The sequence below is a fragment of the Miniopterus schreibersii genome, assembly GCF_964146895.1.
Source record: "Miniopterus schreibersii genome assembly, chromosome: 8".
NCBI lineage: Eukaryota > Metazoa > Chordata > Mammalia > Chiroptera > Miniopteridae > Miniopterus > Miniopterus schreibersii.
Genome location: NC_138109.1, coordinates 42,483,802 through 42,508,342, shown reverse-complemented (window position 1 = coordinate 42,508,342; position 24,541 = coordinate 42,483,802). Strand labels below are relative to the sequence as shown.

At 43.2% G+C, this 24,541-nt stretch overlaps 1 protein-coding gene and 1 pseudogene across 3 annotated transcripts in view; both read left to right on the top strand.

Moving 5' to 3' along the window:
• Positions 1-11,426, top strand: part of GNG12 (G protein subunit gamma 12) — a 115,017-nt gene extending 103,591 nt beyond the window's left edge. For both annotated transcript variants that reach the window (XM_081146254.1, XM_081146255.1), the window contains exons 3-4: positions 5,543-5,661; positions 7,422-11,426. In XM_081146254.1, the coding sequence (XP_081002380.1) occupies positions 5,569-5,661; positions 7,422-7,547 (219 nt within the window). In that variant the 5' untranslated portion in view covers positions 5,543-5,568 and the 3' untranslated portion in view covers positions 7,548-11,426. The remainder of the gene's footprint in view (positions 1-5,542; positions 5,662-7,421) is intronic.
• A 6,147-nt stretch (positions 11,427-17,573) lies between these two features.
• LOC308560451 (serine/threonine-protein phosphatase PP1-gamma catalytic subunit B-like) lies at positions 17,574-19,622 on the top strand (annotated as a pseudogene). Its single transcript has 4 exons — positions 17,574-17,721; positions 17,796-18,165; positions 18,207-18,662; positions 19,552-19,622. The product of its transcript is annotated as a serine/threonine-protein phosphatase PP1-gamma catalytic subunit B-like (transcript).
• Positions 19,623-24,541: the final 4,919 nt, after the last annotated feature.

The window sequence follows — 24,541 nt, the reverse complement described above, 5'->3', positions numbered from 1 at the left end:
TTGGGAGGCTGCTGCAACCACATAGCTTCTTAGCACCATATGGCTAGTGACTGGACACTGAGTGCCACCACCTCCACAAAGAACAACTTGTCCACTACCCTGCTTGCCAAGCAGAAATGAGCCAACAGCAAGAAAGTGGCAGCTTGGGCTGCCATAACCAAGTACAACACCGACTGGGTCGCTTAAACAACCGAAATTTTCTCAGTGTTTTGGAGGGTAGAAGTCTGTGAACAAGCTGTTGGCAGGGTTGGTTTCTTCTGAGGCCTCTCTCTTTGGCTCATAGATGGCTTTCTTCTCCCTGTGTCTTCACATGGTCATCCCTCTGTACCCATCTGTGTCTACATTTCCTCCTCTTATGAGGACACTGGCCATATTGAATTGGGCCCACGCTAATGACTGCATTTGAACTTAATCACCTTCTTAAAAGCCCTATCTCCAAATGCAGTCCATTCTGAGTTACTGGGGGCTCAGGACTTCAATATATGAATGGGGGGGGGGGGTCCAGTTCAGCTGATAGCATTGAGAGACATAGCATTTTACTTTTCATCACTGCAGTTCAGCAAGGCACCCACGAAGAAGGCAGGGCAGCTGCCCAGCACCAGCCATCAGGGACTACAGTGCTTAGAGCACTTTGCATGGGATGTGATCAGAGGGTGCACATACTTAATGCTCAGCCAAGGTACTCTTTATATTTATTACGCTCACATGCTTATTTTATCTGATGTTCTTAACAGTCCTTTGACATACAAAAGTGTTATTATCCCCCATTTTTCCCATGAGAAAATTGATGCTTAGAGAGGTGACAAGTCCTTCCCAGGGCCTCAAAGTTAGGAAGCGGCAGGGGCAGGAGTGAGCTCAAGTCCCCTGGTCTAATCCTTGAGTATGCCTGGAACTAAATGTCCAAGGCATAGTATAAAGGAAAGCCATGTCACAAGTTTAAATAGAGAGCCTAGCAAGGGTGCCAGGAAATGTTAAAGGGGCAGCCACTACTCAGATCCAGCCTAGCTTGTAAGATTTCTCTGGTTTTTCCAGAAATCTTTCATTCTTTTAAAGTGAACTATCCATTTTTTTTTTTTTCAAATGTTGACAATCACTTTAAAGTTAAAATACACAGATACTATTGAGTTAACCGTCTGTGGGGCCCAACCAAACACACCTGTGGGGTGGATTCAGCCCATGGGCTCTGACAGAAAATAGTAAGTGTTCACGAAAATAGAAAAACTTCCTAAGGGCCTGACTGTGCACTCCTCACACTTCCTGCCATTTTAGAAAGATGTTGCTACCTGGTCATATGACCTTGAAATCCTCCTTTTACTGTCTGAATTTTTCTCTTGTGTCCTGCCACATCCATGGTTTCTGTCTTGTTAATGAGCCTAGGGGCCCGGCCTTTATTAAGCATTTGTATGTACAGGGTGCTTTACTGATAGGCACTCCTGTCTGTCGTCCCAACAACCCTACAAGATAGGTATTGTGCCCCCCTTTAACAAATGAGGGGACAGACAGGAGCTGGAGTCATACCCTGATAGTTGAAGGCAAGATCAGAGAGCAAGTGTAAGCCTGTTTTTTGGGGGTGGGGTGGGGGTTGCCTGCTCTTTTATAACAGCCACAAGGGGTGTGTTTGCTCATGAACGTTGGCTTCACTCCAGTGATTCAATTACTGCCTGGGCCATGGTGACTTGTGATGCAGCTCCTGGCGCTTCCTGGTGTCTTCCTTCCACAGTGTGCTCCGTGACACGCTTTCCACCTCCCCTTCTCTCCCTGCTTCAGGTCTCTCTAGACGACGATTAAAATGCCCTAATTTCCCTAGTGGGACATTCTGTTCCTAGGCATTTCTAGGACCCTGAAAGTTCAGATGAACATTAAAACCAATACAAATGATCTGAATAGCAAAATGCTGCATATGTTTATTCAAATCTGTTAGCCACATGCAAAAAATGAAAACAAGGCTACTGGGGGTCTGCACATGCCTTGGCCTGAGTGGGATAGAGCGCTGGCGGCGCAAGATCTCCAGATGCTGACCTCGGTCCTTGCCTAGGAGGAGCAACAAGAACATTCTTGCTTAGCTTGTGGATGAGGGGGGGAGGGGCTGTCCTCCAGGGCGTTAGACAGACAAACAGATACCGTCTGCACCAGAAGAGGTATTGCACAAACATGAGGCCCTCGGCAAGCTCGGAACTCCAGGCCAGGGAGCATCGAGGTCACCCTTGATTAAGAACCACACCGTGGACTTTGCAGTGATGACCCGAGTGTTTGTGAATCGATTCTATCGGAATTGCATCCTTCTCTTGGTACAGTGCAAAGTGTGGCTTCTGGGGTGAAAAGGCTTACAGGCTAGGTCAACTTGGAGCAAGTTTTTCTGACCTCAGTCGTCTCACCTATGAAACAGGGATGGAATAGTAATACACCTGTTGCAATCACAGCGAGGCTCCCTGAGCTGGTGCGTATGAAAGCACCGTGTGCAGCTAAGGTTCCGCACAAAGACCACGTATTGTTTGCCTTGGAAGCTATTCTTGGAATAAGAATAAAGCACACTTTTCATCCACCTGGTAGCACAAACAAACAGCCAGACATCTTTGCCAGTAAGGGAAGACCAAAGAAAGCCCTCTGAAGGTACAGAGATGTTCAGGGACGTTTGTTTCGCAAGCTCTCACTCTGATTCAGCCCCGGCCCAGCTGTTGAGATTCTAGGCAGCAGCTGCAGGTTGGGAGGAAATCCTCAGCTCCACCTCCAGCCCCCGTGCACATCCCCCACGCCTCCAGAATCAAAGGGCAGTGGGCCTCCAGCATAGATGGGAGGCAACTCAGCTTCTTAAATTGAAACAATTTTGATCTGATTTCTCCACAGAGAGAGAAATTATATTCTTTGAAAAGAGAAACTGTATTTGAATTGGGAGCTTGAGAGAGAGGTTGGCAGGGCAGAAGGAGGTGGCTGGCTACCTGAAGCAGAGGAGGTATCCGGACGACAGGAAGGCTGTTCTGGGAGGGGGTGGGTCAGAACACAGACATCAGAATAGGGGAAAGCTGCAGGGAGCCAAGTGGGCGAGTGGGCGCTGTGCCTTGCTAGCTGTTTCTAATTGTGACTATAATAGAGCCAGGAAGTAAGAAAGTCCTTCATGTACTAGATGCAAAGTTTCTGGCCAATTCTGGAGGGGCCTACCCAAGCATTTTATAAATAGAGCCTGACTGTGGACTATTTGCTTATGCCCTGCGGGTGGGAGCAATGACTGATCCAGGCCTGATACTTGTGAACTGTTCTGCAGTTACAGGAACGCTTGCTCAGGCCTTGGAAACTTTACGCCCTGGAGGTTGCGAAGAGAATGCTTGGCGTTATTCTCATGCAAGGGGAGCATTTAGAAGTCCTTAGGGTGCAGCCTGGAAACCACAGGCTGCTCAGAAGGGGTGTCATGTTCGCTTTCTGGAGGCTGGGGGGCCAGTCCTCAGAACCAGGGCCAGCTGGCAGGGGAGCCCAGTGTAACGTGCTACAGGGAACAAAATGTGGAAGCAGCGTGTTGTGAATCAGGGCATTTCATACTTTTCACAGTGAGGCTGCCTACTGCCTGGGTCCCATTTCAAAGACTGTTAATAAGCTCTTGCCTGAAAGCACAGAAATGGGCTGGGCCATGCTACTGGGTGTGAGCAGAATCACCGGGAAGACATCCTAGGCCTGCTCTGGGTGGGGCAGGATGACTGAAGAATCTGTGGAAGAGGCAGCTGGTCAGGGAGTGTATTGAAACGAGGTCACCCTAGGCCTGGGCCACCCGCCCCGCCCCAGGATTCCTCCTCCCAGTTTCCTGCACTGCTAGAACTTCCTGGTTTTAGGGGAATCCTCTGTGGATGTCACGAGCCATTCCGTCCTGTCCTGACACGAGAGTGTAGCAGAATTGCTTAGGGATGCTCAGAAAAGGGCTGATGCCCCCAGAGCCCACCCAGACCCAGTCAGTCAAAAACCTTTGAGGCTCATTAACCAGGGGAGGCAGACAGGTACACAGGGAATTTCGGTTTGTTGTGCTGGGTGTGACCTCTGAGGAGAAATATAATAGCAGCTGCTGTTTATAGAGTGCCTTGGTCCTATGCTAAACCCTGTCTGTGCGTCAGCAAATTAAATCCTCAGAAACAGTATCCTTATATTACAAATGAGAAAACTTGGGCTCATGGAGGTTAAGTAACCTGTTTCAGTAGCCAGTTTCTTCCAGCTAGTATGTGGCAGAGGCAGAGCCCAGGAATGAGAAGTTTGCTGATTAGGCTGGATTTTCAGAGTTATGCACATATTTAAAAGTTTTATTTGTGCATTTGACCCAAACCTGCCTTTGATTTCAGAGGGCACAAACCCTACCCAAGTCCTTGAACTCAGCCACTGGGAACATTCTAAGTGTGGAACTAGAGTGGACACTGGAGCCCGTGGGCTGCCTGTGTTTGCTAGCGATGCCACGGTGCCTTAAGACTTTGCTCAACCCTTGCATAGTGCCGAGGAGGCACACCTGTCGTCATCCACCTGCTCCTATGAGTCATAGGACTGCCACACTGCTACCAGGCCTGCCAGCTCTGCATTTTCCTCCAGTTGCCACCAGGCCCAGAGAGAACTTAGCTGTATATGGGAGGGGCTCCACACGGCATTCTTCCACAGCCTGCCTCCCCTTAGAATATGCCATTGGACAACCAGATGGGTTGAGGCTCAAGGTCCAGGAGGTTTCCTTAGATTTTCACTAGGTGGCTGGGGAAAGAGAGGGAGAGGGAGGTCTAGAGTCCAAGGGCTCATGCCAGAGAGGAGAGTAAACCTGTTAACATATGGCGGGTACAGGATTAGCAAGTGCCCTTCCTGGCTGCCAAGATGAAGCCAGAGAGGTCAAAGGAGAGAATGATTACATTTCATTAAATATGTAAGGCCTTTAGGCTGTTCATTGTATCCCATTTGACATTTCCTGTGGATCTGTCTGCCACTGAGAATCTTCCAGCTGAAAGGTTCCCACTTTTCCTGGAAAGGTTCACCAAGGCTCTCCCAACTATTTCAAACTCTGATAGTACCTAAAACCCTCTGTGCAGACTTCGCCAGAGGCACTGTCTTTTGCCGTTTTCTGTTGCCAGAACTTGCATCCATGTAATATTTGGGTAAGAGAGCCAAAATGAAATAAAACCAAGCCTTCTATTAAAATACAAGTTCTTTTAAACTGCACTTGTAATATGGCCTCTGGTCACATACGCTCACATTTGCTGGAGGCCCCTTAACTACTGCAAATGTTCATGTATGTTTGTTTCCCTTTAGAAAATCCTAGAACAGACTACTTTATGCTGTCTGTGGGGTGCATGGATTAAACTACTAACTAGTACTGGGTTTCTCAGACCAAAGATTTATGAAGGTGCTCTAATGGGTTACAAGCTTAGACACCTAAGCCACCACTCATTGCCAAGGGGTATTTTAGTAACTACTTCGTAGAAGCTGTTGGCTAGAAAAATGCATCCCTTTCACCTATGGTAATGCCAGGCATTAAAAGTGTTTAAACAACTTAAAGATGACTGTTATTCACCTTTTTAAAAATTCTTTTCAGATTTCAGGTAAAAACAATAACTGAAGATGTCAAGCAAAACCGCAAGCACCAACAACCTCACCCAAGCCAGGAGAACTGTGCAGCAGTTAAGACTAGAAGCCTCCATTGAAAGAATAAAGGTAAGATGATTTGGTTGGATCAGATGTGTTTTCTGATTGGTTCCCTCACTCTCTTAACGCCAGGCCACGTTTCAGAGAAGATAATGCTACTTAATGCAACTTGGTGCCAGGGTTTTCCTAGAGCAAGCTGAGAGTCTTAGAACTTTAACTTCCATTTCCACCTAGCACAGGCCTCATTTCAAAAGCCCTGGGGAGCCAAAGTTAGCCTCTCTATTTGGACAGAAAACCTAAGACCCGTGACAGGATTTCCTGAGGACCTGCATTCCCTGAACGAACACGGTCAAGTCCTGTGATCATGAGGTTTTACGTTGGGACAGGGATTCCTCGTCACCCCTCTGGAATTTATTAAGTGTTCTGGATTTATCAGGGCAGCTGAGCTAGGCCTGCAGAACAAGTCAGCAGTCGGGGTCTCCTTTTTAGGAGAATGCAACCTTTTAAATGAGTGTGGACTTTAGTGACCGCATTCTGCACACAGGGTGAGTAATGCCAGCCCTAGTCGAGATCTGGAAGAAACCGGAAGGTATGTTTTAGGTCCCCTGACTTGGGAGCCTTTTTCTCCAAAATCCCAAGAAAGGACTAGGCAGTGAGTGCCCTGGAATGTTGTGAGTAATGCTGTTTCCTAGAAACTGAAGCAGTCACCTGATAAATTCCTCTGGGCCTAGAGATAGTCACCTGTCTCTAAAACATGAGGCCTGCTGTGTTTGACAGGGTTCGGCCGAGGACACTGATCCGAGTACTCCAAGGGATCTCCCACCCAGACTTCTGAACAGGGCCTGGCATTTTCCATTTTTAACTCATGCCAGAGTGAGGCACTGCATCTTCCCATGCTGGTTATGTCTCTTTATTTCCCGAAGCCCAATCAGTAAATCTTGAAACTGCAGTAGAATTTTGCTCTATTCCTTTAGAATTTTTGGCTCCAAGCCCATAATTCAGTTCTGTAACTGTTTGTTATGCATCCTAATCGATTTTGGGTTGCGGGGGGGGGGGGGGGGGGATAGGCAGAATAGAAACTAAGATACAACCTTCCATTGATTCACCTATATTTTTTCTTACCTGCCCTCAACTTTATATTTTGAGAAATTTCAAATCTGCGGAAGAGTTGTAACAGCAAACAGCCTTATACCCTTTTTCAAGATTCATCCATTGTTACCGTTTTGCCACATTTGCTCTCTCTCTCCCTCTCTCTTTTTCTGTCTCTGCACACTATTCTCAAAATACAAATAATTTTTTTCTTTGAACCACTTAAAAGTTATTGGCAGACATCATGACTTATCACCCCTAAATACTTCACCGTCTGTCTCTCCACAGTACAAGAGCATGCTCCTACACAACCACAGTACAGTGATAACATGCAGGATCAGCTAAGGATATTATCTAACACACAGTTCATTCATGAGGAATCCAGGCCACTCTCTCTGCAGAGTGGCCCTCACTTGAGATGGAATTGTTTACTGATGATTAGATTCCAGTTGAATGTTTTGGTGGAGCACGCGCTAGCTGGTGGTGTCTCCTCAGTAGGAAATTAGATGATACAAGTTTAATCCCTTGATTAAGGAAGGCTTGATCTACCAGATTTCACCACATAAAAGTACCTTTCCCTTTTTAACAAGTAATCTGCGACTGATACTGTGAGACCCTGGTTATCCTGTTCTCCAACAGTCTTCCACCCAGTGGGGTGAGCATTCAAACACATTTTTTTTAGAGTTTGTAAATGAAGTGTTTCCTTCCTGGTTTGTTTGCTTTGTTTGTCTGCATGTTAGGTTTCCAAGGCGTCGGCTGACCTCATGTCCTACTGCGAGGAGCATGCCAGGAGTGACCCTCTGCTGATAGGGATACCAACCTCAGAAAACCCTTTCAAGGATAAAAAAACATGCATCATCTTATAGAGGAAGGGCAGCACAGTTCCTCGCGTCTTCTCAAATCAAATTATGAGCAGCTCCTTGAAGAGAATTACCATCAGCTTATTTGGTAACCACTGCTAATAACTAAAATGCTCTTAACATGGAATGGTAGACTCTGAGGTCTTTATTTTCCAAGTTGTTCTTTCTCTGAAATACCCTTTACTGATCTAATACAAAATAATAACAATCTTGTTTTTCATTTGGTAACTGTGGTGTCATATTGGGTTGCTGCTTAATGAAAGTCAGTCTGGGCCTTTTAAACAACACAATGATATACTTCCAAATATATGAACAATCCATTTATGTCAAGACCTAAATTACCTAAACCCCTGTCTAAATTAAAATTCCAAGAATAGCTTAAGTCCTTAAATCTTTATATTATAATGTGTTCTTAATAGGGTTGTGCCAACCTGTACAGTGTACACGGATGAGGAGTGTTTTGTGTATATAGATATAAATATATGTCTTTGTATATACACATATCAAAGCTTATTAAAATGCCTCTTCATACCATCAGTTCCTCAGCTCCAGAAGTTGTACCTTCATCTTAAGCTATGTGTAGGTAGAATAAGAAGTTCTTTTTATATAGTTATTGTACAAAAAGTAAAGAACATCCTAAAGGCTGTATTCATTGTAATGGAGAAATGAAGTCATCTCTTGCTGACCCTCTTCGGCTACAATAAACTGTGCCAATTAAAATTTTTAAAGTGAATTGAAAGCCCTTTTATAATGTGAGGTATTCATTCATTCACAAGAGGCCTTTTGGCTTCAGTGATCCTGAATCTAGAAAAGGGGAGGACACCAGGCATCTGTGCCCCCGGGACTCATGTTCTCTGGACCAGGGATAGACATCTGAAATATCCACCCTAATGATGGGAATGAGACAGAGTGCACAGGAGCCTGGCAGAGAGAGGAGCAGGAATGTGTGAAAACCAGCTGCTATTCCTGACCAGACTCTGATTTAGCTCCTCTCTTTCTCTCTGCCTTCCCTTTATCTTTCCTGTCCTGCTAGAACACCTATTTGTAGAGGTAATGTTCACCTCCCCAGCCCAAGTGGGTGGAACATGGTGGGGATGAAACATACAAAAAACAAAGGTAGTAAGACAAGCTCTTTTCAAGCATCTGCAGTGTCATTCCTACCTTGTCCACAAACAGTCCAAGAGAGGCGTGGATTCAGTGGCACACGACTTGGGCCCAAGGGTTCCAGCAGCTGGGTGTTGGGTAACTCAGTTTTCCTCTGGGCATGAATGTAGCCCTCACATCCTCAGTTTCCAGTGTGGATCCCAAAAGAAGGAATCTCCTATGACCAGAGAGTATGTTAACTTTATCAAAGGGGAAGAGAGGTTCTTTTTTTCTAAATGCTCACTTAAGGGCCCAAACCATACACTTGGCCTCTGATATTTTAATTCATCTTCAGTTCATTAAAAATAACTACTAATGAAGGATTAAAAACGTATTCTCAAAAAGGATTAAACCCCAAGAAGGAATTATTTACCACGGATTTTCCCTACTTCTGTATAGTCTTGCCTTATAATGCAAGCCCCTTTTAAAATCTAATGCCTGGGCTTTGAGTATTATGTTAATGTGGATAAACAAATGCCAGACTATTTTTAAACTGCTCGAATATATTCAGTGTTTCTCCATATCACCTATCTATTCAGCATTGTGAACTGCCCTCGCTTTTCCAAGACCATGTGAATCACTGCCCTAAACCTCTTGTCATCTAGAGCTTGGTTCTGCAATATGCCCAATTCCCAAGTAAATTATAGCCACCTGTTTAGGAGAGAGAAAGGTTTTACCTTTCAAACGGCAAAATTTGAAATGTACACTAAAAAGACATCTTTACATTTAATGCTTCACTTAAGGAGACATTCTCTTTTTTAATGAGTATATTTTTATGGTAGTTTCAGAACACTAATCTTATTTTCACTCTGATTTTTAATGTTACTTTAACAAGATGTATTATAAATATTTAAAGAATTTTCATGAAATTATGTTTATTAAACAGTTATGTGCACAATTTTGGTAGCAGGCATAGTTTATTCTTCAGTACTAAAACATGTTCTAAAACAGAAAACAAATATGTTTTGCTATATATTTGTTAATATGCTTGTAGTGATAAGGAATGGACTTGAGGTCCCAGGAGATTTCATTTTGTTTTTGCTGGCCAGATATCATAAAGGCCATGAGTATCAATGTCATGTAACTTCCTAACCAGGTATAGGACCTGTTCAAGAAAAGTGAAATCTAATCCTTTGATGCTGGACCCAAGGGGGAGGGGGTTGTAGCTAAATATTGATTTACATATAACTAGACTATATGTGAGAAAAGAAAAAAAAATTAAAAAAAAATATATATATATATATATATACATATATATGATATGCAGAAGTCACTTTTATTTACCGGGCTTTATTCTACTTGTGAAGCCACACAGTCCATCTGTTCTGCAGCAGCTGGTTTATGATAATGACAGACAAATGCCCAGTGTGTGTTATTTTTTCCAACTACCACAGTAATGACACACAATCACATATATACATACAACTTCTTGGCTTCCTATCTATGAAGCCAGTTAAATATGTTCACTATCTTTGATGCTGCTTGTGTTAACAGTGATCTCACTGTTTTGTATTCTTCTGTCTTTATTAGTTCATCATAAATCTGTCCAGTTGAGGCCTCAGGATCGTGGCGAGGTATGCTAGACAAAATTTCATGACTCCAAAGAATTTTACAGAAACACTTTTTTTTTTTTTTTCCTAGAGAGAAAACACTTTATATACCAGGTGGTTCCCAAGTTATAGGTTGTAACTCCTTTTTTTCTAAAAAGAATCAGGTTTTTACATTTCCTTACTTTATTAAAATACAAGGTGCCATACTTATCTTTTAAAGGAAAGACCTAATTTACTTTCTTTGTTTGGACTATTTTTGTACTTTACTAATTTTTAAACTATCAGATAAAAACATTGTACTGATGATTTAGTAATTTTGAGGCATAGGTTAGTTTAGGTAATAGAGGATGTGCCAAACTCTCTCTTCAGATGCCTTCTTCTCAACCGATTTACAACTGAAATAGTGCAGTCTGAGTGATTATACCCAATTTTGACTTAAGAACGAAATAGGCCCAAGAAATGAATTACACTACATGTCAGTCCTTTCTCAATAAAATAAAATACAGAGTATGTTATGAATTGTATTGATTTCTTTTATGGTGTATCTGTTAATAGGAAAACGTACATTGAATCAAATAGAATTATATGTGTATTAAAATAGAGCGCTTACCTAAAGTTGGATGGCCTACGTCGTCTTCTAGCCAATCCTGTGTCCCTGTGTTGTGTGGCTTTGGACAAGGCACTTCATCTCCCTGGGCCTCCATTTCGCCATCTGTAAAACAAGGGGCTTGAAGTAGATGGTGGCTGAGATCCCTTCCTGCCCTCAGATGCCTTGGTCCAGTCACCCAACCCTCTACTTGTCTGCCAACGTGTTGGTGCTATAAGCTGCTTCAAATATAAACTCAGTTTGTCTATCGTGTATGCTCATTTAATAGCTTATGAAAGGCCTTTTTGTCATACAGCTCTTTTTTCTAGTTTTGTGGACTTGATTACTGTAATAATGTCTTGTTGTTTTTAGCTGTGTAACTATAAACATATATTCTCTTGATGTCTCAGTAAAATTTGATATATAGTTGATGGGATCTTGTTATTTTATAACATTCTTTGGCTACTCATCTGTCCAGCATCTTATTAACCTAAACACTGTGACCGTTGTTTGGAAATCTGTCCTATGGAAATAATAAAAGCATTTATTTCACAGCTGATGTGTTCACAGATTTGAAAGAAGTTTCATTAAAGCACCACTGCTCTCTGTACTGGGTCGGTGCCTCATGTGTCACCCTGCCCGTGTCTGGCTGAACGAATGAAAAGACCAGTTCTCCTCCCCTTTTCCTCCATTCCGTTCACATTTTCTGAGCACCTGCCGAGAGTCAGGTGTTGAACCCGGGCTCTGATGACACTCGAATAAGACACACCAGCCCGTGAGCAGCTCACAGGCTAGAGTGAGGATGGTAGGAGTAACAGACATACAAACTAGTAAGTATGTCGCCACGTGAGAAGTGCCATAATTCAGGTGACTACGCAGTGCCCTGAGAGCCCAGGGGGAGAGGCCTCCACAGCAGCGAAGTCCGAGAAGGCTTCCCAGGGAGGTGATGTTTGAGCTGGGTCTTCAGAGAAGCCCTTTAAGCCCCGGGATGAAGTCTTGGGAGGAAATGATAGGAGGAGGAGAAAAGGGGGCTCCAAGCTAGTGTGGAGAGCATCTCCCATACTACCTGTCACCCCAGAAGAAACAGGAAGTCAGTGGAGGTCATTAAGGAGTGACATAAGGGTTCCCGGCGCGTGCAGAGCTGTTTCCCATGCTGAGACCCAGCAGTGACCATGGAAACATGACAAATGCAAAGGTCATTAGACTCGCAATGACTCATGTTCACCCAGCGTTTGCTGAAGGTCCCCAGCCTCCTCCTCCCCTTCTCCCAGGGCTGGGATTCCCACAGAGTCGAAGGAAAGCCAGCCGCTGGGCACCTGCTTACGGACCAGGCACCTACAGAGGCGGCCTCTGCTCCTGAGAAGCGGTACTCACACACTACAAAGGGCGGGCGCAAATGACAGTCACTTCATCCTTTCTAGGAAAGGACTGAAGAATTTAGACACTTTGGTCTTGAAAAATAGGCAGCAACTGACAAGCACTTTGGTACAGACGAGATTACTAGACGTTCTTGTGACTTTCAGTGGAAGACAGTTGTATTGGGGAGGGGAGACGGGATAGGGCCGCGCTGAGGTTAATGAGGCTGAGAGGGTAGATTATGTAAGCAGTCGTGGCAGATGAAAAGTGACCCTTAACGTTACGAACAAGGACTCAAACCCACAGGTAATGGTGGGAGCACGTCACGTGGCCTTTCAGCTCCCCTGGCTGTGAGCAGCCATCAGCTTCTCACTGGCAAGAGGGTCAATTACACACAGACATGTGGATGTTCGCTATAAGCTGCCTTATTGGGGGCTAGGTAGTCAGTCTTGAGCACTTCTCCCTGCTTCATTCCCTGTGCCCAGGTTGACAAGCTTTTAGCTCACAGCTCTGACTGTAGAACCTGGTCCCCCTATCAGCTTTGACCATCTCTGCACAACCTGGGGTGACTGGCCTTTAGCTTGTTTTCAGAGTATGTTCTATTCTACTTGCTCCTCTACTGCCCCTTTTACCACTATCAGCAGCTAATAACCTTTGTCTCCAGAAGAGCCCTTTTGTTGCTCCAATTACTATCTCTTTATCTGAGTTATTCACATCTATTCACATCAGCTGTTTAACTGTAGGCCAGCCCTGGGCAAACGTGTACAGTTGGTCTCAGGAACCCTCACCTCCACTATCAATTTTTAAAGAAACTAGTATTTTTTCTGCCCAGGAGGAAAATGCAGTCCAAATAAGTTCATCCTAAAATGCTAATGACTTAATATATAAGTCTGTAGAAAGCCACTGGCCCTACAAAATAGAACTATGGAGAGAGCAATGCTTAGCACAAAGGAGTGGAAGTTAAGTTTTAGGAATCACTGAGAATTATTTTTACATATGAAACATTGCTATACTCCTAGATAATCTATTCAGTTATGAAAGCAAGTACTTTAAAAGGTTGAATTACACAATGGTAAGATCTCGAGTTTGGGAATCTGAGAGGCATCTATATGCCAGTTGCTACTTCTGGCCTCTAGATCCAAACCCGCCCCCACCCCTACACACCCACACTGCTTAGTGACAGAAGTGAGAGCTCCCTCCACTCAAAGACCTTACATCTCTCCTGATATAGGACATTAACCATGTGATAGCACAAGGACAGTGGATCCACAACTTGGTCTGCTGGGGAAGGTCTAAGGCAGTCACTCACTGAACAGACATAGCCCGCAGTACCTACTCTGTGCCAGGCACTGACAGACCTGGTTATTAAAGTCCCCTAAGATCAGGGTAAGGGTAACCTTAAAAGTTGGCATGTGAGATTTAGATAGTACACAAATTTTAAAATTTATTTTACTAGTATATATTTTTTTATGTAACATTGACACTGAACAACACAGGTTGAACTGCACGGGTCCACTTATGCGCAGATTTTTCTCAATAAATACCTGTACTGTTTCAATCTGTGGTTGGGAGTTCACAGATGCAGAGAGCTGACTGTATGCATTGATCCACTCCCATTTTATACAGGGAACTTGAGCAGCCACAGATTTTGGTATTCGTAGGAGGTTCTGGAACCAATCCCCTATGTATACCAAGGTACAACTAAGTTTTGGGGGAGTCAAAAGTTATACACAGATTTTTGACTGCTGGGCTGTCAGTGTCCCTATCCCCTATGTTGTTCAAAGGTCAAAACTGTATTAGGAAAACTAGAACTAGCACAAGTTTTGATATATAAAGTTTCCTTCTAAAACAGATGTAAATAAAAAGTAAGCCAATTTATATTTTCAAAAAATAAACATATATAGTACAGCTTGTACTTGGATATGTTAAAAATTGTAAAGGAGCCTTACAGTGTGTCAGAAAACAGACATCCCTTTGGAGAACTGCACTCCAACCATCATCCATGTGCAACAAATCATTACTGCTTTTAACCTTCAAAAGGCCAATGTATTTTTTTTCATCTGCCAAAGCATTAGATGGGTTGGTTCTAAATAGACCCTTTTAGAGCTGACACCAGTGAGGTACATTTTAATATGGGCCATATGACATCTGTGACATTTCTGTGAGGCGCTGGGGAAAGGAAGGACACAACATTGACACTAGGCTGGCACTTTGCATCTGTTCTCCCATTTTTTCTTTTAATCCTTACCCGAGGATTGTTTTTATTGATTTTAGAGAGGGAAGGAGAGAGTGAAACATCGATGTGAGAGAGAAACATCAATCGGTTGCCTCCCGTACGTGTCCCAACCCCATCGGGGATCAAACCCGCAACCTAGGTACGTGCCCTGACCAGGAATCCAACCTGCAACCCTTTGGTGCACGGGACAATGCTCCAACCAACTGAGCCACCCGGCCAGGGCTGTTCTCCCATTTTAAGCCCCAGGACAGCACTTACAGGAAAGTAGGTGTTCTTTTACTCTATCCTCCAGATGAGCTAAGACTCAGAAGTAAAGAAAGTTATGTAGGATCCTACAATTAAAAGGTACAAATGATAATTTCATATACCTAGGTAATCAGACTCTACAGCAAATGGACTGTTCATATTTGTAGCTTGGTTTGAAAATGGGGGGAAAACAAAATAACTGGGAAATTTAAAATTAATCAAGTAAGCAAGTAAGTTCTTCAGTAATCAAGAGTGTCACCAAAGGGTTGTGGGTTCTATCTCTGATCAGGGCACATTCCCAGGTTGCAGGTTGTTTCCCCAGTAGGGGTGCTTATGGAGGCAACCGAGCTCTCTCTGCTTCCCCCTCTCCCTTCCTCTCTCTCTAAAATCAACTAAAGAAAAAAAAAAAAGTGTCCTGGCCTACACCTTAACTAAGAATAAACAATAATAAATTGTAGTCACTTACTATGGCCAGGTATTCTCAGCATTTTGTATCAATTCATTTAATTCTCACAACAAACCCATGAGACTGCCACTATTATTGTCCCTATTTTACATATAAGGACATGGAAGTTTGGAGAGATCCAAAAGTGTATTTGATACACTTAAAAACAAACAAAAACCTCTGCACTTTTCGTGAGTAATCAGTATGAAGTAAGCGAAAGAACACGTTTTGGACTCAGGAAATGTAGGTTCTAGTCTGACTGCCATAAATTTGCTGGGCAACCTTAGGGCCTTTATGACTTCTGGTCCAGTTCCAGAAAAAAAAGAATCTATTATTTAAAAAGGATTTAGACTTGGTAGTTGTTAACGTTTATTCTAGTTTTAAATTTTATACAAATTTGAGAAAGGAGAATAATTCACTTTCGATTGCTTTTTGCCATTTCCACCCCAAGTCATTCTACATTTTCCTTCTTGAACTGAAAATCAAGAGGAGAAGAACCAGAGTCTAGAGTATGGGGTCAGAGAAGGGTATGTGGGTTTGCCATGTATAATTATAGGTATTTAAAAGATATTTAAAGATTCACTTCCTGATACTTCAGCTACTGACTCATCAGCAGGACTGGAAAGAATTTTTAAGGAAAAGTAAATTGTAGAAAGGTATTTTGTATATAGGCAATTAATAGAATTAAGTGAGCAAAGCTCTTCAACAAAGTATCAATAATGCCTTATAAACAGATCTCATAAAACATAACTACAAAAAAATTAAACTAGTTCACTCAAACATTCAATTTGAGTAACAGAGCATTTGCTTTTTAGAAACAGGACAGAGGAATTTATTCATTTGTTGAGCTTCTATTAGGAGTGTAGAAGCTCTTGCTAGCACTATGCTATGTCCTAGGATAAACCCAGAAAAGACAGGGATTTCCCAGGATAGTGGGGGTGGGGTGGGGATGGGCAGTAAGAGGTAAACAGATAAACCACTATATACAATGTGGTAAATGCTATTATAAGAAGCTGCTCTAAATGAGTCAGACAAGGTTTCACAGAGGAGGCAATAAATCAGTTGGGCCTTCAAGGATGAGTAGGAGTTTGTTAGTAATAATAGGGAAAGGATATTCTTAGCAGCAAAAACAGTGGATCCAAATGCTAAATTCTAAAGATTTCTGGGGTATCACAGATCTTTGTGGCGGGAGCATGGGAAGGAGAACGTTAATGAGGCTAGAAAGGAAGTTTGGGTCCAAAGCATAAGAGTTTGTATTGATTATATAAACAAAGGGAGAGAGTTGGTGGAAATTTTAAAGCAAGGTCTTGACATGATAACCTTTGTTTTCATAAAGATAATTAGACTGAACAAGGAGAATAAATTAGTGGAGACATACTGGCAGTAGTATTTCTAATCTTTGTTGAGTCCCAACAGTATTTCACAATCCTTTTATTATTCCTTGTTCAAGTTCTCCTTTCTACACCTTTGCCACCCTCCTCAAACCCCCCCTTATTTATGTCCTTCCCACCATCAAAAAAATGTTGGGGCCATTTGGCCTAAATTCTCAAAACGTCCTATCTTCCCACGTCCAAGTGTCTCTGTCACACCCATCTAAGTATCTTCCATCAGACGCTCAGGTTAAGAAGCAACCTGCGGCCCAAGGCCAAGTCTCCCAGCTATTCCCCTACGTCCCTAGACCCCTTCTCTCCTCCTCTATCAGAATGTTCCAAAGAGTGGTCCACCTTCCCTCTCTTCTCTTCCCACCTCCTATCTTCTCAGTTGGCTGCAATCTGACTTGTTTTCCCACCTATGTAATGAAACTGATTTTTCTCAGTAAAATGGCCACTGAAACTCCTCTCCTCTGTCTCCCTTTCCTATGTCTGCCTCCCAAAATCCCACCCTCAGTCTGGTTTCTATCCTTGGTCCCCTCCTGCTCTTCTTACTCTACCCATTCTTAAAGATCTCACCCATTCTCATAGTTACATGCTCAGAACAAAACAAAATCAAATCAAAACGTCCAGCCTAGATTTTATCCAAGCATCAGACTTGCCTATCCTACTGGACATTTTAACAGATGGTCACTGAAGGTCCTGAACCATAATGGGTCCAAGATTAAAGCCATCTCCCCTCCCTAAAATTTCATTGGTGGCACTATCATCGCTAAATTGCCCTAGCTGGAAACCTGAAAGGCACTCAAGAACGCTCCCTCATCCCTTACATCTGATTGCCCAGTCTTGCCTGTTCTATTTCCCAAATATTTCTCAAATCCGTCCCTGATTTTCCTCATCACCTACAAGTTCAGGCCCGTATCATCTCTCCACCAAACTACTGCAGAAGCCTCCGTCTAGACTCCAGCCTCTGTGGTTGCCCCTGGTGTTAGGGTAATCAAATGTCTGGGTTTCCTTGGGACTGTCCAGGTTTTAGCCCTGAAAATCTCGCATCCCAGAAACCCTTCAGACTCCATTGCTCACCCTACTTTTAGTTGCAAATGAAACTAGCTCACGGCCACGTTGCTCTTCTGTGGTCCCAGTGGGGAGAGGAGAACGCAGGGAGCGGGGCGGCCGTGGAGGACCTGCCAGCTGCCGCCACTGAGGCCACCACCACCGTCTGCGCGCCCCCGGCCTGGAAACGGAGACGTGAGTCCCGGGGGCGGGCTGCGGGCGGCACCGTTGCGGGAGGCTTCTGCGGTGGAAGGCAGTGGTGGGTATAGAAAAACTCAACCAGTTCAGCCTCATCCAACAGCTGCTGGAAGTGAGAGGGTCCAAGCCTGGTAAGAACGCCCGGCTGCAGGAGAATGAAATCAGAGCACTGTGCTTAACATCCCGAGAGCTCGTTGCCAGCCTATCCTACTAGAACTTAAAGGGCCGCTCAAAATACGTGGTGATACCCATGGGCAGCACTATGATTTGCTTGGACTTTTTGATGGTGTTTGCTCTCCAGAAAGCAACTCCTGTTTCTTGGGGACTATGTGGACAGGGGGAAGCAGTGGACACTATCTGCCTCTTACTGGCGTACAAAATCAAATCTCCCAAGTCCATGAATGGCCAGCATCAATAGAATGTAAGGATTTTATGATGAATGTAAAGAAGATATGACGTTCAACTATGGATAACTTTTGCAGACTACTTTCGCTGTTTACTTATAGCAGCATCGTGGATGAGAAAATGTTTTGCGGTCATGGAGGTTTATCACCAGATCTTCAATCTATGGAGCAGATGGACCAGCTCAGGGTCTTCTTTGTGATCGTTTGTGGTCTGACCCCCGATAAAGATGGTTTAGGTTGGGGTGAAAATGACAGAGGAGTGTCCTTCACATTTGGTGCAGAAGTGGTTGCAGAATTTCCCCATAAGCATGGTTTGGATCTTATATAGAGCCTATCAGACGGCTGAAAATGGACATGAATTTTCTGCAAAGAGGCAATTGGTCCCTCTGTTTACTGCACCCAATTGCTGTGGAGAGTTTGACAATGCAGGTGCCATACTGAGCTTGGACAAAATACTAATGTACTCTTTTTAGATTTTAAAGCCTGCAGGGGAAAAGAAGCCAAATGCCATCAGACCTGTAACACCCCCAGGGGGTATGATCACAAAGCAAGCAAAAAAAATAGATGTCATTTTGACACTGCCTAGTTGGGACTTGTAACATATAGTATATAACCTTCAGTTTTAAAACTGTAATGTGTATTGGTCAGCTTGCTCAAATAGTGTGCTTGTGGGGCACTTCCTTCCATTTTTGAGTTAATTAATGAATGACATTTACTGGTTATAACAGCAAATGAAAGATTTTACTCCCAAGAAAAAATTTGGTTTTTTAAAATTCTCTCTCCCTTTTGCAAACAACTTTAATGATGGTGTTAAAACTGTACACCTAGGACAGTTTATCCTATCTAAGGGGTAAGTGTACAATTGACCTTTTTTTAAAATTCAGTACAAGCCATGAATAGTGTAAACGCTCATTTTCTTTAGGATATAAACAGACCCCTAGAGTGCTCAATCTGTACATGTTAGTGTCATAAAATGCATACTGTTGATACAAACCACTGCAAACATTTTTTTTTTAATTTTAAGAATTTGTTTCAGAGGGATTGCTTATTTCTCTCACTGTCTTGTCATGTACAAACTGATTTTTATAGCTATCAACATTAGGAGTAACTTTCAACCTTGCCAGCATCATTGGTGTAAAGTATATTTAATTAAGGCACACTTTCCTCTACTGTATACTTAAAATGATGATTAAAGCCATTATTTTACATGCTTGTGACTCTTTCCTAAAGCCAAAGTTTCTATTTAAATATGTATTGACACACCCCCAAGTACAAGGAGGTATGGTTGTGTACCCATGCCACCTTGAGGTTTTTGAGTTTGAATAGCAATTAGTAACATAGTGCAGTGTAAGCTATTAATGATTACAGTTAATAACATTTTGTACAATTTCCATAGTCTATTTATTAAGTAATCTTTTTACAGCTACATCAAGCCTGAACCCATCCATTCAGAAAGCTCCAAATTATAGAAACAATACTATTCTATACGAGTGACGGATTATGCTTTCTTTGGCCTGTTTTTTATCCTGCAGTGAAGTTGAGGCTCATAAGTCAAAACAAAGGAACTAACTTACTATCCACTAGTTTATACAGAACATACATAATCTATGACTTTTAAAAAGTTAGATCTGTTAAAAATAAATCTGCTTCAATGGATGACCGTGTACAATATCATGTGATGAAAGTGAACTGATACTTACTAAGTGACAAACATGTTAAATCCTCTCAGTGTCTATCAGCACAAGGCACACAGGAGCACTGTTGAGAGCATATTGAATAGATTTTAATGAATAAATTGCTCTGGAAATAAACAAAACTAGCTCAAGCACATTACTAAAAAGCCACGGGTCTCACTTCAGGGAAAGCTGGTTGCTCTGCTTTCAGGTCTCATCTCTGTCCTTTGCCCTGGAATAGACCTATTTTCTGTGGCAGGCAAGCCGGCGATAGCAATCAGACATCCAGCAGCGAAGCAACACCCAGGGACATTCTCTGCTCTGGCAGAAAAGTCTCAGGAAGATCGGATTGGCCCAGCTGAAGTCAGAGATCGATCCCCAACCAATCATCACGGCCAGGAGGATTGGCCAGACCTATATTCCAAATTTACCCTTGAGGCTGGGGTGAGGGCTGGTAACAGCAAAGAAGGTTCCCAGAAAAAAGAGGAAGGCGGGCAGGACAGACAAGAACAATGAATAGCTGTCCCTTTACATTACACTCCCCTGAGATCCCATTTAGCACGCTGTGGCTGGGCAGCTGGATCCATCTGCGAAGAGTGAGCCATAGAACATTCCAGTTGGGCCATTTTAGTTTTCTATAAAAAATCCTCACACTGCTTGCAGGGCAAGCCCATGCTCCTTAGAAGGGCAAACAGGGTTCTCTATGACCTGCTCTCTGTTTGCCCTTCAGCTTACCTCTCTCCACTCCCTTCCTTAACACAACTTTCTAGCAAACACTGCAGACTAAAAAAGTCCCTCATTCGTCTCCATTCTCCCCTGACCAGCTGCTAACTATGCTTCAAGACTCAGGTCAAGCACCTCCCTTTCCTGGAAGGCTTTCTCACCACCACCACCTTACACACCTGCACTGCAACGTATGCCCGACCTGGCCATGACACACACAGACCTGAAAATTATGTTTGTCAGCTTCCTATTCTAGACAGCAGGTAGAAATTGTACCATAGTCATCTTTATGTAGCAAGTTCTAGCGCAGTACTTGGCACACGGTACATGCTGAACCTTTGATTTTGAACAGAATCAAACCTTTTTATTTTCTGACAATTCAAATGAGTTATAAAGAACCAAATTAAATTAATAGAAACAGAGAGGAGAAACTAGGTTAGTGGAAATTGACAAAACTTAATTGGATGGTGTCTTCCCATATTCAGTTCTATTGGGCTATGTAGTTTACCGGGGGCGGGGGGGTGTTCTTTTTTACTTAAATCACCCCCTAATTTACAACATAGCATAATTACGTAGAATACATATCACACACACATAGAAAACTACCCACTCGTGGGAGATGTTACAAATATTGAGTGCTTCTAGGAACTGAGCTAAGTGCTTTCTATGCACTGTTTCCTTTAATCCTCACTACAAACCTATGATATAAGCCTTGTTCATTTTCCTGTTTTAGAGAGGAAATAACTGAGGTGTAGAGAAGTTACAAGAAATTCTCAAGTCCTAGCTAGGATCCAAGATCCAAGCTCAGGTTTTTCCTAGCTCTAAAAGCCCACTGTCTTTTTTTTTTTTTTAATATATCTTTACTGATTTCAGAGAGAGGAAAGGACGGGGGAAGAGAGAGAGAGAGAGAAACATCAATGATGAGAGAGAGTCATCGCCTGGCTGCCTCCTGCATGTGCCCTGACCGGGAATCGAACCCCGATCTCCTGCATCCTAGGTCAAGGCCTCAACCGCTGAGCCCCACCCTGCCGGGCTAAAAGCCCATTGTCTTAACTACTATACTCGAACTCTTTATCTTTGGCCAGCTCTGTCCTTAATAGTTACACAAAGAAGCAAAAGAAATCCGAAGACTCTCCTCCAGGTGAGCCACTTGTCAAGTGATTATTTTGACGATGGCAATATGATTAGAGCATGGGGATATAATCAGGTGTTAAGTGATGATACTAAGAAAGTTTGCAGCGTCTCTGCATGAAGTTCTTTCTCAGGCACTTAATTGCAGAAAATATGTTAGCATAAGAGCACCCAGGGACACAAAGATCACTTCTGCCATGAAGGTTCTGAGATGAAAGAACAATTCTTAGAATTCACTCCTCCTGCTTTTTGTCTCCTTTAGTTTTCCTGAGGCTCTGTCCCACTGGTTGGATAAGTAAAAGATTAGACCCAATTAGTTCCACCCTCACGCAGGCTAACCTCTGCTGCCTGGTTGGCCTCTCTGAGATAAAGCTAGGTTTACAGAGGACTGAGCTCACAGTACAATTCTGAGTTTTTCCCCTTCCTTGCCGTGTGACTTTAGAAGTATCTCTTGATCTCCCTGAGCCTCAGTTGCTTTAGCAAGGAATTGAATTAATCAATGCTACAGCACATAATAAGCCAGAAAGAACTAATGGATATAAGAAAAATGGGAACTCCACTCACTTCTCCAGCTCCTGCCTTGTGCCTGACATTGAGCAGTAAGTTGTACAAAAACAGGTTTTAATCATGCTGATCAGCTTCTTCCTGGTCTGGTCCAAAATGCCAACGCTGTGTCTGGCACATAAGATCAGCTCATCAGTCAGCTCAAGGCAGTGCTGAGAGCCATTCTGTTTGTGAACTGTCCCACCTTTCGTGGTTCTTGGGCAGTAATCACCTTAGTAAACTGGTGAATTCTCTGTCCCAGGTAGCCAATTGTTCTAGTTAGAACTCTTCCCTGGAAATCTCTTCAGCCTTCGCAGAGAAGTGTGTATTCCTCAGCTCCTGCTGGGCTGCCAGCAGGGAGACTGGAAGCTGATCAGTGAAAGCTCCTCCCTCCCACTCCACTTCCCTGAGGTTTGTAGAGTGGTTGTGTTGAATTTTAGCTGGGAGAACTCCAAGAGAGAGCATGCAACATTCCTCCAATTTCCCTGATAATAAGAATTACCTGAAGTACTTGTTAAAAAACCAAATTCTCAGCCTATCCCAGCCCCACTTAATCTGAAGCTCCTGGAAAGAGATCTTGAAGCTATATTTTAAGTAAACACCTTCAGGTCTTTGTTATTATCGGAACAATTCGAGAAATTCCGAGAGTACAAACACCTTGTCTTACACAGCAAGATTCTGAGCCCCAGACTGAGAGATACTAGTTGTTGGGGGTGAAGGGTGGACCTCACATTCCTAAGAGAATCAGAAAGAAGCCTAAGTCAGTCCAATGGGATTAAGTTTACAGTAGGGAGGGGTGAGGCCTGTGGCAAGTTGGGAAGCCTTTTATCTAAAAGGGAGGTGTCTCCTCTCACGCTTAGCCAATTAATGCCGTGCAGAATGTGAACCCATTTTTGCCACATGTAGCAAATTTTCAAGACAATAGAAATCAGGATTTTTCTAAGAAATTTCTCTATGTTTAAAAATTGACAACTGATTAAAAAAAAATTTTTTTTGAACATTGTATAGGCCAAATTTATCTTGACTACCAGTTTCCGACCTCACATTAGGACATTGTGAGCCATAGTTTCATCTTTTCCTTGCCTCTCTCATGTTTTAAGTTATTTTTAAATGGCTTTTTATCGCCCAATGAGAAAAGCCTGGTTTGCAGGGCCCTTTACGGTCTGGTTCATACCACCTTTCCCACACCACCTGTCATTAGAGAACGTGGATTCTAGAGCTAGACTGCCTAGGTTTGCATCCTGGATGGGTTTGCCACTTACTAACAACGATTCTGGGCAAATTAATCTCTGCATATCAGTCTCTTCACCTTCAAAATGGTGCTAACAATAGTACCTACTTCTATATGGCTATTGTGAGTGCTAATAAGTTACTATAAGTAAAGGGTTTAGAACAGTGTTCAGCATGTAGCCCCCAGAAGCTAGCCCCAAACATGTTGAATTCATACCCTCCAGAGCTGCAGTTCCCCTTCCTGGAACACATGCTCTGCATGGTCCCCTGGCAGGTCTCTTCACCCCTCAGGTTCACTGATCTGGCAAAGCTCCCTACCCCCAGGAACACCTAGGCCTTGAGTCTACCCCGTCATCACTTCTCGCCCCGTGTTGCAGGTGTCAGGCATCCCCACAACTGAGCACATCCTTGAAGGCAGAGACCTTGTTTTTTACGCCTGGGCCTAACAGTGCCAGGTACATGATGGGCTTTCAATAAACAGTGTTAAAGGAATGAAGGTGCTGAGCTTGATTTTCCTATTTCATTATAAACTTCTTAAGGACAAGCAATCCGATAGGCTACATCTGTGTCTTCTCTGCGGGATCTCAGCAGAATTATAAATTAAGTTCAGTTCCTGACCTATGATGATTCGACTTACAATTTTTCAACTTCATGATGGTGTGAAAGCAATACTCATTCAGTAGAAACCGTACTTCAAATTTTGATCATTTCCTGGGCCAGCGATATGCAATACTCTCTTGTGATGCTGGGCGGCGGCAGCCGCAGCTCCTGGGCAGCCATGGGGTCATGAGGGTAAACAACTGAAACTCCACATTGAAATATTAAATGCATTTTCAACCTTCAGTGGGTTTATCCTGATGTCTCCCCATCGTAACTTGAGGAGCATCTGTAATTTGTGCTGTTTGCAAAATACAATGCTAGCTTCTGATCAAAGAGCTTACATTTACCTCACTTTATCCCCATATGCCATCCAGAGATTTCTACCATTTGAACTCCCATAGCAGTTCTCTGGACCTTTCTGATGTTACTTAGCACTTTTTTTCTTTTTCTTAAAATATGTTTTTATTGATTTCAGAGAGAGGAAAAGATAGGGAGAGGGAGATAGAAACATCA